This window comes from Mobula birostris, chromosome 29 (genome assembly GCF_030028105.1).
Source record: "Mobula birostris isolate sMobBir1 chromosome 29, sMobBir1.hap1, whole genome shotgun sequence".
Taxonomy (NCBI): Eukaryota; Metazoa; Chordata; class Chondrichthyes; order Myliobatiformes; family Myliobatidae; genus Mobula; species Mobula birostris.
Genome location: NC_092398.1, coordinates 21,111,980 through 21,126,576, shown reverse-complemented (window position 1 = coordinate 21,126,576; position 14,597 = coordinate 21,111,980). Strand labels below are relative to the sequence as shown.

At 48.8% G+C, this 14,597-nt stretch overlaps 1 protein-coding gene across 1 annotated transcript; it reads left to right on the top strand.

Moving 5' to 3' along the window:
• Window positions 1-3,077: 3,077 nt before the first annotated feature.
• On the top strand, window positions 3,078-7,068 carry LOC140189876 (C3a anaphylatoxin chemotactic receptor-like). The gene is made up of 2 exons (XM_072246212.1): window positions 3,078-3,341; window positions 5,067-7,068. The coding sequence occupies exon 2, from the start codon at window positions 5,074-5,076 to the stop codon at window positions 6,109-6,111; it is 1,038 nt and encodes a 345-aa protein (XP_072102313.1). The 5' UTR covers window positions 3,078-3,341; window positions 5,067-5,073; the 3' UTR covers window positions 6,112-7,068.
• Window positions 7,069-14,597: the final 7,529 nt, after the last annotated feature.

Genomic DNA, 14,597 nt, shown 5'->3' with positions numbered 1-14,597 from the left:
GTATCATTTATACATCCTTTCATAATAAATGTACTTTGAATCTTTTGAATATACATTTTATTTATTTCATCTTTATCCTATATCCTAATATAAACATTGTCTTCTGACAAATCTTCTGGAATTTTTTGAGGATGTAACTATGAAAATGGACAAGGGAGAGCCAGTGGATGTAGTGTACATGGACTTTCAGAAAGCCTTTGATAAAGTCCCACATAGGAGATTAGTGGGCAAAATTAGGGCACATGGTATTGGGGGCAGAGTACTGACATGGATTGAAAATTGGCTGGCTGACAGAAAACAAAGAGTAGCGATTAACGGCTCCCTTTTGGAATGGCAGGCGGTGACCAGTGGAGTACCGCAGGGTTCAGTGCTGGGACTGCAGCTGTTTACAATATATATTAACAATTTAAATGAGGGAATTAAAAGTAACATTAGCAAATTTGCTGATGACACAAAGCTGGGTGGCAGTGTGAAATGTGAGGAGGATGTTAAGAGCATGCAAGGTGACTTGGACAGGCTGGGTGAGTGGGTAGATGCATGGCAGATGCAGTTTAATGTGGATAAATGTGAGGTTATCCACTTTGGTGGTAAGAACGGGAAGGCAGATTATTATCTAAATGGAGTCAAGTTAGGAAAAGGGGAAGTACAATGAGATCTAGGTGTTCTTGTACATCAGTCACTGAAAGCAAGCATGCAAGTACAGCAGGCAGTGAAGAAAGCTAATGGCATGCTGGCCTTCATAAGAAGGGGAATTGAGTATAAGAGCAAAGTGATCCTTCTGCAGCTGTACAGGGCCCTGGTGAGACCACACCTGGAGTACTGTGTGCAGTTTTGGTCTCCAAATTTGAGGAAGGATATTCTTGCTATTGAGAGAGTACGGTGTAGGTTCACAAGGTTAATTCCCGGGATGGCAGGACTGTCATATGTGGAAAGATTGGAGCGACTGGGCTTGTATACTCTGGAATTTAGAAGGCTGAGAGGGGACTTTATTGAAACATATAACATTATTAAGGGATTGGACACGCTGCAGGCAGGAAGCATGTTCCCGCTGATGGGTGAGTCCAGAACCAGAGGTCACAGTTTAAGAATAAGGGGTAGGCCATTTAGACGGAGTTAAGGAAAATCTTTTTCATCCAGAGAGTGGTGGATATATGGAATGCTCTGCCCCAGAAGGCTGTGGAGGCCAAGTCTCTGGATGCTTTCAAAAAAGAGATGGATAGAGCACTAAAAGATAGCGGAATCAAAGGTTATGGGGATAAGGCAGGAACTGGATACTGATTGTGGATGATCAGCCATGATCACAGTGAATGGCGGTGCTGGCTCAAAGGGCCGAATGGCCCACTCCTGCACCTATTGTCTATAATATTGTTTGCCGCAAACAGTGTAGCACTAAAATTAAAGCAGACATCAGGAGTGCTTTGCAGGCTAAAAAGAGAAATGATAGCTTTGAAAACAAGCCCACAGCCGAGGAAAGGGGAGATGCATGCGGTGTGGAGTAGGGGCAAAGATAGTGATGGTCTCCTGTGCGGGTCCAGAGTTTGGGAGAAGATCTCCTCACCGAGGTCAACTGTGGGCAGCCCAGACTTTTAAAATAAAATGTCCAGGTTATTGCCCGTTTTTTCTTCATGCAGGGAACTGGGAAAGGGCGGGAGTTCAGCAAGTGTTCATGATAGGAGTGTCACAGTCTTTGCTCCTTTGCACCTCACAGTTCCACAGACATCTCTTGCCACCGACCCAACAGTACAGCAGGAGTTCCTTTGCTCATAGAGGGATCGGCCTCTCTCCCAACAACCAAAGTTCTTGCACACAACCACAACTCGCAATGGTGGACCCCAGCTGAGCCAAGCAGGCAGCATCTCGTGACTGATGACTGTGAATATCTCCCACACCACCAACCTCGCGCCCCTCCCAAAACCATTGACTTAATCTTCCAGCTGCACAGCAGGAGTGTGTGATGGGACAGTCTGGAAGGAGCTTCACTCTGTGTCTAACCCCGGGAGTGTGTGATTGACAGTGTGGAGGGACTTTCACTGTGTGTCTGACCACGGGAGTGTGTGATGGGACTGTGTGGAGGGAGCTTCACTCTGTGTCTGACCCTGAGAGAATGTGAGGGGACGGTGTGGAGGGAGATTCACTCTGTTTCTGACTCCGGGAGTGTGTGATGGGACGGTGTGGAGGGAGTTTCACTCTGTATCTGACCACAGAAGAGTGTGATGGGACGGTGTGGAGGGAGCTTCACTCTGTTTCCGACCCCGGGATTGTGTGATGGGACGGTGCGGAGGGAGGTTCACTCTGTGTCTGACCCCGGGAGTGTGTGATGGGACTATGTGGAGGGAGCTTCACTCTGTGTCTGACCCTGAGAGAATGTGATGGGACGGTGTGGAGGGAGATTCACTCTGTTTCTGACTCCGGGAGTGTGTGATGGGACGGTGTGGAGGGAGTTTCACTCTGTATCTGACCACAGAAGAGTGTGATGGGACGGTGTGGAGGGAGTTTCACTCTGTGTCTGACCACAGAAGAGTGTGATGGGACGGTGTGGACGGAGGTTCACTCTGTTTCTGACCCCGGGAGTGTGTGATGGGACAGTGTGGAGGGAGTTTCACTCTGTGTCTGACCCCGGGAGTGTGTGATGGGACGGTGCGGAGGGAGATTCACTCTGTGTCTGACTCCGGGAGTGTGTGATGGGACGGTGTGGAGGGAGTTTCACTCTGTATCTGACCACAGAAGAGTGTGATGGGACGGTGTGGACGGAGGTTCACTCTGTGTCTGACCCCGGGAGTGTGTGATGGGACTGTGCGGAGGGAGCTTCACTCTGTTTCTGACCCTGAGAGAATGTGATGGGATGGTGTGGAGGGAGATTCACTCTGTTTCTGACTCCGGGAGTGTGTGATGGGACGGTGCGGAGGGAGGTTCACTCTGTGCTTCACTGCAGGAATATGTGATGGGACATTTACTCTTTTCTCTCTGATTCAGGAACTGCTGTGGTTTCCCTTCAATGCCTTGCCGTCCGCAGCTGAGTTCAGTTTGAGGAACTGAGCTGATAAACCGGACACCAGAGATTAAAAATGTGACGAAATCATAACGATGTGTTTGTCAGCCTCAGACGGGACCCACTCCACTCTCCGGACCTCTCCCGCACCAGCGTCCTGTTCCACCTTCCCTGCTCTCCCCGGGGCAGAGGACAGCGATTCCGTTCGTTTCTGCACGGTTCATGTCCAGGATTGGTTGCGGTGGTCGCAACGGTTTGGGATCTGGGTGCAACTCTCTGCTGCCCGGGGGACGGAGTGAGCCGGAGATTACGGGGAGGCTGAACTTCATCGAGAGGGGGAGCAGGCTCCAAGGTGAGTTGGTGGGGTCCCAGGAAGGGATGCCGGAGCTGGGGTCCCTAGGAGCCGGCAGCGGATGATGAATGGTGAGGAGGGTGCGGGGGGTGGGTGTGGGGAGGGCAGGATGGAGGAGCACACTGCTTTCATTTCTGTGAGGAGGGAGTGCCGTGCTGAGGATGAGGAGGTGAGGAGGGAGCGTCACGCTGAAGACCACTTTCTTCCCCTTCCCCGTCCATTTCCCGTCTCTGCTGTGGGGCTGGAGGGGGCTGACAGGGAGGAGAGCCAATGCGCCATGTGCGGGCTGGTGAGGAGTGAGCACCGTGGGGCAGGAGGGGCAGTCAGGGGGGAGATGGTTGTGACCTCCATTCTCTCTGTCTTTCCCCCTTATCCTTCCCTTACCCTTCTTTTCCACCTTCACCCCTTTCCCTTGTTCAATCCCCATCTCTCTCCCTGCTCACTCCCATTCCCCTCCCCTCCCTGTTCCTTCTGCACTCGACATCTCTTCCCCTACCCCCTCCACCCTTTGTCACTCACCTTCCCCTTTTTCCTTCCTTATTCTTTCCACCGTTCGTGCATTCAACCCTTCCCCCACTCCACCTCACATCCTCTGTCCCCGTTTCTCTTTGCTCGTACCTGACACTTACTGCAACCTCCCTTCACCGCACCCCATATCTACCCCTTCCCTGCTTCCCTTTACCCTTCATCCCTCCATTTCTGTCTCCTACGCAATGCTTCCAGCTTAACTCCTCTTTCCTCTCCCCATCCCCATCCCTGCTCCTCCACCTCCCCTTCCTTCCTCCTCCCCTTCCCTCCTCCTTGCCTTCTCTCCTCCTCACCTTCTCTCTTCCTCTTCTTCTCTTCTCCTCCCCTCTTTCTTCCTTCACCTCCTCCCTTTCCACCCTCCTCCTCCCTGTACACACTCCACTTCCTCGCACACCCTCATCCTCCTTCCATTCCATCCTCCTCCTTCCCCTCCCTCTTCCTTTTTCCCCTCGCTCTTATTCTTCCTCCCTCATCCTCACCCTCCCTCCTCCACCTCTTCCCTCCTCCTCCTCCCCTCCCCTTTCTCCTCCAACCCTTCCTCTCATGTTCTCCCCACCCCCTCTCCTTTCTCCTCTTCCTCTTCCTCCTCTTCCCTTCCCCTACTCCCCTCTTTCTTCCTCCTCATCCCCATCTCCTTCACCCTCCCCTTTCCTCATCCTTCTCTCCTTCCCATTTCCCCTCCTCTTCCCTCTTCCCCTCCCCCTCCATAATCCCCTTCCCTCCTCTCCTCTCCTCACCTTGTCTACTCCGTCCCTCTCCCATTTCACTCCTCTTTCCTTTCCTCAACTGTCCTCATTCCTCATCCCCCTGTCATCTTCACCAATCTTCACCTGTCCTCCCTTCCCCGTCTCCTCTGCCCCACCATCCTCCCCTTACCCATCCACCTCTCTTCCCTTCACATCCTCCCTTCGCACCTCCTCATCCAGCCGTTTCAGTTCCTCCTCTGTTGTTCATTCCCCTCCCCCTCCCTTTCTCCCTTCACCCCCCTTTTGGCCTCCATCACCTTTACCTACCTCTCCTCTCCCTTGAAACTCTCTTTTTTACCCTATCTTCCCTCTTTTCCCTCCCTATCTCTCCCTGCCTCCTTTTCCCCTCACCCATCTCTCTCCTTCCCTCTTCTTTCCCTCACCCATCTCTCTTCTTGTCCCCTCCCTCCACTCCCAACCTCTCTCACCTCCACAATATCTTCTCTTCCAGGCTCAGCATGTCCCGTTCTGAACATTTTGAGATTTTCAACATTACTTCCTTTGAAAACTACACCGATGAGTTCTTAACTATGGATAATGGGACCCATCTGCCAGCATCCTCCATCTTGTCCATCTTTGTCTACACGCTCACTTTCCTGTTGGGGGTCCCTGGCAACGGTGCTGTCATCTGGGTGACAGGCTTCAAGATGAAACGAAGTGTCAACACGGTGTGGTTCCTGAACCTGGCTGTGGCAGACCTGACCTACTGCCTCACCCTCCCCTTCCAGATGGCTAACATTGCCCTGGAAAACACCTGGCCGAGAGACAACGTCCTCTGTAAGCTCCTTCCCTCAGCCATCGTCCTCAACATGTACGCCAGTGTCTTCCTATTGACCATGATCAGCATCGACCGCTGCCTGGCTGTCACTAGACCCATTTGGTCCCAGATTCACCGGTCCCTGCCTTGGGTGCGTGTGGCCTGCCTTGGGGCCTGGAGCCTCGCCTTCCTCATGTGCCTGCCCACTCTGCTGACACGGCAGATATACATAGATTCTGAGTTTGGCTTAATTTTCTGCACCTTGAACTACACCGGAACATATTTTGGAGACCGGACCAGGGAGGTGGTGGAAGTGACACGGGCCCTTTTTGCCTTCGTCTTCCCCTTCCTCATCATGGCATCCTGCTACCTCCTGATCGGCCGAACGCTGCAGAGGGGCAAGTTCGCCAAGTCCAGCAAGACCAGGAAGCCTATCCGCCTCATTGCATTTGTAGTTGCTGCCTTTTTCATCTGCTGGCTCCCATACCACATCTGCAGCCTAGCTCAGGCTTTCTTCAAACATCAAGTGGCCTTCATCTGGGATACATTGTCCATGGGCCTAGCCTCCCTCAACAGCGCCCTGAACCCCATCCTCTATGTCTTCGCTGGCCGTGACTTCCGCCAGGTCTTCCGGCGCTCCCTGTCCAGCTCGCTCCGTTTGGCCTTTGCTGAGGAGCCGACAGAGTCAGCCTGCAGCACCCACATCAAGACCATCTCCAGGACGGTTGTCAGTGTGTGAGGGCTCTCTTTCTATGTCTTGCCAATGCTGGCTCCTTGCTCTGACCTGCCATTATCACACCCATTCCCTCCCCCACTTTGCCTACCATTGTTCCAGTCCTACAAGGCCTAGTGAACCAGAATCCTCGGCTGATAGCAAACCACTGACCACCTCTCCCAACCACCTATTTGCCAGTGGTCTGTTCATCCCCTGAGCAACTAACTGAATATTTCCCCGCAGTCGCCCGATAGCATCCTATCAAAAAAAACTTGCCCCAGCTTAAAGGACCCTCTGAGTGAGTCCAGGCCAAGTTGGTTCACTGCCTCCTGGGCCCGGCTTCCTTATTGCAATGGTGACCAGATACCACAGCTCGATCGAGCCATGATTTTTGCCCCCCCCACCCCACCCCAGCCCCCTCCATCAGGTCCTTGCACAGCCTCCCCCGCTCTAGGGAGAACAGACTCTGGTCTCTCCTCGTAACCGAAACGCTCCGTCCTGGACAACGTCGTGGGGAATCTCCTCTGCACCCTCTCCAGTGCAGTCACCTCCTTCCTGTAGTGTGGAGACCAGAACTGGACACTGAACTCCAGGTGTGGGCTGACCAATTGTTTCTGAAGTTGCTCCGTCACCTCTCTGGCTTGAGGGAGAATGAAGACACAAGAGGCAGCAGGCACTGGAATGTGGGTCAGCAAAGCATTTGCTGCAGTGAACTGAGGTTATATCTGACGTGAACTAGAGAAGAGAGACTTCGATAAACTGCTTGCAAATATTTCAAGACTGTCACAGTTCCAATTAAAAATCACCACAATTCCTGTGTATTTTCATGTCCATATCTGGTGAGCTACAAGTATAACGAAAGACTTCAGGGGCAACAGACACAAAATGAGGGAACTCAGCAGGTCAGGCAGCGTCTGTGGAGATGAATAAACAGTCGACCTTTTGGGCCGAGTCCTTCACCAGGACTGTTTATTCATTAAAAATAAAATTATTTTACATAATTAATAAAATGAGTTAATAGATATGTTTATTCATATATGGAAATGAATAAACATGACTTCTTATCTCTTTCCATAGTTCCTAGGGTGGTGGGGTGCAGATACGTCTCTACCAAAGGAGATGTAATGTGCTCCTTTCCTCCACTCACCTGCAGGTCACCCTTGGGCAAGGTGTAGACCCTCTGGTCAGGGTCACGTGAAGCCGTGGGAGCAGGTGGTGGCTGGTCAGACGAGCAGCTGATGCATATCACAAGTCCTGGTTATGCAACCACTGACGCCAGGCAGACAGTCTCGGAGGAGTATTGACAATGGCTGGGGTCTCGTGTCTTGTAAAGTCACAACCCAGAGATAGCAATGGCAAACCACTTCTGCAGAAAAATTTGCCAAGAACAATCTTGATCGAAGGCCGCGATCGCCTATGCCAGACGACGCGGTGCATAATGAGCGAACAATAGTTCCTCCAACATTCTGTGTGTGTTGCTCTGGAAGAGTCAGCAACAGCTGCAGAATCTCTTGTGTTTACACCAGCGTTTCCCACCCTGGGGTCCGGGGAGACCCCTTGCTTAATTGGACCATGGCCTAGAAAAGGGTGGGGTCCCCTGGTTTACAAGGAAAAGCTTGCAGCAACTCCAGGGGTTGGTAGAGTTCGAGCTGTATGGGGAGGGCAAACAGAACTGGATCGTTTTCTCCGGGGGCTGAGGGGAGACTTCTCCGGAAGTTTATAAAATTATGAGGACAGGGATGGGATGGACAGTGATGATCAGTTTCTCCTCCCGCTACGCCACCTCCCCCCCCCCCCCGCCGGGAGGAGGGCTTCGTTTCAAGGGGGGAGGAAGGAAAGTTTAAAGACGATGTTCTGGGCAAGTGTGCTGGGTGCCAAAAGTGGGCTGCCATGGGTGGTAGTGGGAGTGGACGCACCAGACTGTTTAATTAATTAATTTATTGAGTCACCACGCAGATTGGACTCTTCCAGTCCTTGGTGCCATGCCGCCCAGCAATTGCCTGATTTAAACCTGCCTAATCACAGGACAATTTATAATAGCCAATTAACCTTTCCACCGGTACGGCTTTGGACTGTGGGAGGAAACCGGAGCACCCAGAGGAAACCCACACAGTCACAGGGTGAACGTACAAACTCCTTACTGGCAGTGGCGGGAATAGAACCTGGGTCTCCCGTACTGTAAAGCGTCGTGCTAACCTCTAGAGACTTCTACACACAGAAGACTCTTCGTTAGTGCAAGTGTCTGATCAGCCAATTACGTGGTGGCAACCCAGTGCATAAAAGCACGCAGACATGGTCAAGAGGTTCAGACCAAACACCAGAATGGGGGATGAAATGTGATCGAAGTGACTTTGACTGGTGAATGTATTATTTGCGCCAGATGGGGTGGTTTGATTATCTCAGAAACTGCTGATCTCCTGGGATTTTCAGGCACAGCAGTCTGTAGAGTTTACAGAGAATGGTGCGAAAAACGAATGGGAAAACATCCATTGAGTTCTGTGGACGAAAAAGCCTTGTTAATGAGAGAGATCAGAGGAGAATGGCCAGACTGGCTCAAGCTGTCAAGAAGGCGGCAGTATCTCTAATATCCACTCGTTATAACAAAGGTGTGCCGAGAACATCTCTGAACCCACAACATGTCAAACCATGAAGTGGACAGGATACAGCAGCAGATCACAAGCAGACACTCAGTGGCCAGTGTATTCAGTACAGGAGGGACCAAATAAAGTGTTTACTGAGTGTGTATAGACACATGATTGTGCAGGGAATGGTGGGATATGGGTCACGTACAGAAACATTCAGCTGATTTCAGCAGTTTGCTCGGCACAGATTATCCCTCTACAATGTCTCCCCCTGCTGTCCATAACCGGTTCTGCAACAGCAGATGTTTAAACTGAAGGCACCCCACACAGGCTTGACAGTGGATCCCGCAGCAGTTATCAGAGAACGACCCCTCAGTGAGGATGAGAGACAAATGTATGCAGGATAGAACTCAAGAAGGTGGCCAAAAGTCTCCTTGGTGAGTGAGATAAAAGAGAATCTCAAGGTATTGTATTGAACCAGAATCAGAATCTCTGGCATATGTTGTGAAATTTATTGACTGTGTACAATGCATTGCAATACAAACAATAGAGAAAAAACTGAATTACAGTAAGTATATATATATAATAGTTAAATTCAATAAGTAGTGCAAAAATAGAAATAAAAAAGCAGTGAGGTCGCGTTCCTGGGTTCAATGCCTATTCAGAGATCTGCTGGCAGATGGGAAGAAGCTGTTCCTGAATCATTGAATGTGTGACTTCAGGCTTCTGTACCTCCTCCCCGATGGTATCAATGAAAACAAGGCGTGGCTTGGGTGATGGGTGTCCTTAATGATGGTCTCCACCTTTTTGGGGACTTGCGGGTCGGGAACCGAGGGAGGTGCTTATGTTTGGAATAACTGGACAGGGGTGGGGTACCGTGCGACTAACTTGTGTTGGAATCTAGCGTGGAAAAGGACAAGAAAGGTAGTGAGCATGGTGTGGGCCTTGCTAATTTGCACGAGAACGCTGAGATTAAGGAGGTGGTGGTGCTGGGTGTCCTGAGAGACCCCCCAGTCAATGAAGAGGAGGGATGTGAGCGTGGCCTTTTACAGAGCAGGTCATGGCAGACAGGCTTGGCTGAACTTTTTCAGGAGGTGACGAAGGCGATTGGCAAGGGTAGGAGAGTGGCTGTTGTCCACATGGACTTCAGTAAGGCATTTAACAAGGCCCCTCATGGTAAACTGCTCCGGAATATGACGTTGAATGGTGATTGTGAACTTGCATTCAAAACTGAAGTTGGAGGACACAAGACATAGGAGCAGAATTAGGCCATGAGGCCTGTTGAGTCTGCTCCACCTTTACGTTGATTATGATCCCTCTCAACTCCAATCTCCTGCTTTCTCCCCGTTAACCGTTGATGCTCTGATGCATCCAGAACCTATCCTCCTACACTTTAAATATATCCAATGACCTGGCCTTCACAGCTATCTGTGGCAATGAATTCCACAGATTCACCACCCTCTGGCTAAAGAAATTAATCCTCAACTCCATTCTAAAGGGAAGTCCCTCTATTCTGAGGTTGTGCCCTCTGGTCCTAGACTCCCCCAGTACAGGAAACATCCCCTCCAAGTCCAATCTCTCGAGGCTTTTCAATATCCAAAAGGTTCCATTTAAATCTCATTTCCATCATCCGGACAAAAGTGTAGCTAGCTGATTGTTAAATGTGAGACTAACGTTGTTGATAGTGAGTCACGGTGTCAAAGAATTCATTAGGATAGAGACCAATTGGAAATGTGGGCAGAGAAATAGAGGATGAAGTTTAATCCAGATGAACATGAGGCATTTTAAAAAAAAAATTAGTCTATTCCATCTATGTGTCTCATAATCTTATAAACCTCAATCAAATCTCCTCTGAACCTCTGTCACTCCAAAGAAAACACTCCAAGTTTATCCAGCTTCTCCTGGTAGTACATGCCCTCGAAACCAGGCAGCATCCTGGTAAACCTCTTCTGCGCCCTCTCCAAAGCTCAACGTCCTCTGCTGGGTGACCAGGACTGTATGCATTACTCCAGACGTGGCCTAACCTGACTTTTATAAAGTTGTATCTCAACCTCTTGAACTCAATGCACTGCGAACTAAAAACGAACATCCCATAAAGCTTTCTAAACACCCTATTGACCTGTGTAGACTGTTTCTTGGATCTATGAACTTGGACATCAAGATCTCTCTGCTCAGCAACGCTATTAAGAATCTTGCCCTGAACAGCGCACTGTCTGCCAGCATTTGCCCTACCAAGGTGCAGCACCTCACATTTATCTGGATAAAACTCCGCCTGCCGTTTCTCAGCCGATATCTGCAACTGATCATCAGTATATCACACTATATGCTTTGCCAGTCCCATACGCTATCCATATCTCCACCTATAGAACATAGAAGTTCGAAAATCTAGCACGGTACAGGCCCTTCGGCCCACAATGTTGTGCCAACCTAGTAACCTGCTCTAGAAGCTGCCCAGAACTTCCTTACCGCATAGCCCTCTATTTTGCTAAGCTCCATTTACCTATCTAAGAGTCCCTAACAAGCCTCTGACTATCCAGACAATCAATGCCTGTCATTATCTTACACACCTCGATCAGGTCACCTCTCATCCTTTGTCGCTCCAGGGAGAAAAGACCAAGTTCACTCAACCTATTCTTGTAAGGCATGCTCCCCAATCCAGGCAACATCCCTGTGAATCTCCTCTCTATCGTATTCACATCCTTCCTGTAGTGAGGTGACCAGAACTGAACACAGTACTGCAAGTGGGTTCTAACCACGGTGCTATATTTAACCCTGAGGATTGGCTGGTGGCGTAACTCTAGGGCGTAACCCTCCAGACTATCCACAACACCCTCAACTTTTGTATCTTCAACAAACTTACAAACCCACGCTTCTACTTCCTCATCAAAGGTCATTTATAAAAATCACAAAGAGGAGGGGTCTCAGAACAGATCCCTGCAGAACACCACTGGTCACCGTCCTCCATGCAGAATATGAACCATCCATAACCACCCTTTACCTTCTGTGGGCAAGCCAATTCTGGATCCACAAAGCAAGGTCTCCTTAGATCCCATGCTTCATTACTTTCTGAATGAACCTTGCATGGGGTACCTTATCAACGGCCTTACTCAAATCCATACACACTACATCCACTGCTCTACCTTCATCAATGTGTTTTGTTACTTTGCCTCTGGCCCACCAAGCGTGTGGAATCTGAGGTGCAAAACCCCTGGTTTGTGTGGATGCTGTGTGATCAGGTCCCCCGTTACAGGTCAGTAACACAAAATAACAGGCAGCACACTACAAAATAACACTACCATGAAATGACAGTACCATGAAATAACGGAAATAACAGAACCATGAAATAACAGAGAGTACACCATATGGGAAGTAAATGATTTAGCTTTATAATTCTTAATTTGACAAAAGGGTTAGTAAAGAAAGCAAAAAGAAAAGGGCCCATTTTAATGTGACAGTGTAATGTGCTCAAGTTGGAGATCACAGTTTCCCTTCCATTGGTCCTCCATCGATTTCCCTGGGCTTTGTCGACTCCAAGTCCACTCCATCCTGCTGGCTACAACTTCTCCTTTCAGGCATCTTCACTCTTCGTCTCTCGCCGAACAAAAGACTCAGATCATCTTGTTCTCAGGCACACAACAAGAAAAAAACACTCCCTTCATTGGATGATGTATATCCCAAAGCTCCAGTTATCTCTAGCCATGACCCAAACACTGCTGCTACAGAAATACCATTACATTAGCAGTGAAACCTTTCCCAGGGTATTACATATAGATATAACATTACATCATGGCTGTTGATCTTAATTCCACAGTTGATGAAAGTCAACATACCATACGCCTTCTTAACAACATTGTCAACCCGCGCAGCAGCTTTGAGTGTCCTAGGGGCATGGACTCCAAGATTTCGCTGATCCACAACCACCCTTTGCCTTCTATGGTCAATCGGATTCTGGATCCACAAAGCAAGATCTCCTTAGATCCCATGTTTCATTACTTTATGAATGAACCTCGCATGGGGAACCATATCAAATGCCTTACTGAAATCCATACACATTACATCCACTGCTCTACCTTCATCACTGTGTTTTGTTACATCCTCAAAGAATTCAATCAGGTTGGTAAGGCATGACCTGTCCCTGATAAAGCCATGCTGACTCCTAAATTAGATTATGTTTCTCCAAATTCTCAATTGAACTGCTTCTCAATCTCCTCCAACAACTTACCCACCACTGAAGTAAGACTTACTTGTCTATAATTTCCTGGGTTATATGTACTTCCTTCTTGAACAAGGGAACAATGTTTGCAAGCTTCCAATCCTCCGGTACTTCTTTGTTCCCTACCGATAATGCAAAGATCATTGCCAGAGGCTAAGCAATTCCCTCCCTTGCTTCCCACAGTAGACTTGGGTATATCACGCCTGTTCCCGGTGACTTATCTAACATAATACCTTCCAAAAGCTCCAGCACATACTCATTCTTGCTATCTACACACTCAAGCATTTCAGTCCACTTTAAGTTATCCCCACAATTGCCAGGGTCCTTTTTACTGGTGAATACTGAAGCAAAGTATTCATCAAGTTCCTCATCTTCCTCCTCTGACTCCATGCATGTGTCTCCACTCTCACTCCTGATTGGTCCTATTCTCACACAGCTCATCCTCTTGCTCTTCACTTGCTTGAAGAATGCCTTGGAGTTTTCCTCAATCCTGCTCAGCAAGGCCTTTTCATGGCCCTTCTGCTCTCCTCATTTCATTCTTGAGCTCCTTCCCAGCACTCTTGTAATTTTCTAGCTCTCTAACAGTACCTAGTTTCTTGAAACTTTTGTAAGCTTTTCTTTTCTTCTCAACTAGATTTTCCATATCCTTTGTGCACCTTGGGTGTTTTACCCTGTCATTCTTTCCCTGCCTTAGTGGAACATGCCTATGCAGTATGCCATGTAAATGTTCCCTGAACATTTGGCACATTTCTGCTGTGCATTTCCCTGAGAACTGCTGCTCCCAATTTATCTTCCCAAGTTCCTGCATCATATTTCCCCCACCCCAATTAAATGTTTACAGCTCCCATCCCTCTCCAGCGCCATGGTAAAGGAGATAGAGTTGTGATCACGACCTCCAAAATGTCCTCTCACTGAGAGACCTGCCACCGGACCAGGTTCATTTCCCAATACTAGATCAAGTACAGCCTCTCCTCTAGTTGGCATATCTACATATTGCATCAGGAAACCTTCCCGTACAAACCTAACAAACTCCACTCCATCTAAACCCCTTGCTCGAAGGAGATGCTAGTCAATACGAAAGTTAAAATCACCCATCACAGCAACCCTATTATTGTTGCACTGTTACAGAATCTGCGTCTGGTTTGGAGAGAGTTAAGAAATTCACCAGGATGCTGCCTGGATCTGAGGGATTTAGTTACAGGGAGAGTTGTCCAGGTTTGATTGTTTCTCTTAGAAAGTCACGGAGTACGGTGAGACCAACAGAGAACATTAGAAAAGGACAACACAGAAACAGGCCCTTGTTGTGGTTCCAAACTGATTAATATAGTCATTAATTAAAATCTGAGTTAAACTAGCTCCTGGGGTTTATGGGGGAGCTAGAACCTCTGGGGAAGGGGCTTGTTGTGTCCAGTCCGGGGCAGCTCACTCACTTTTGTTCCAAACCAATTAAATGGGGAAACCCAGACAGTGTCTAACAAGATTATAGATCACTTCTTTGGTAGGGCTGGCATTTTGCCTTCTCATCTGAGGATGGTCTCAGATTTACCTGAAGTTCCCTGTGTCCACATTCAATTGCTCTGATTAGATTGTCCAAGAGCAAGAATCAGTTCAGAGTCCACAAAATGGGGAGGAAAGAGAAAACTAGTCCGACTGCTTCCCCTGTCCTTGATTAGACTGTAGTTTCTTCTGACCGACGTCTCCCTCCTCTTGATCCA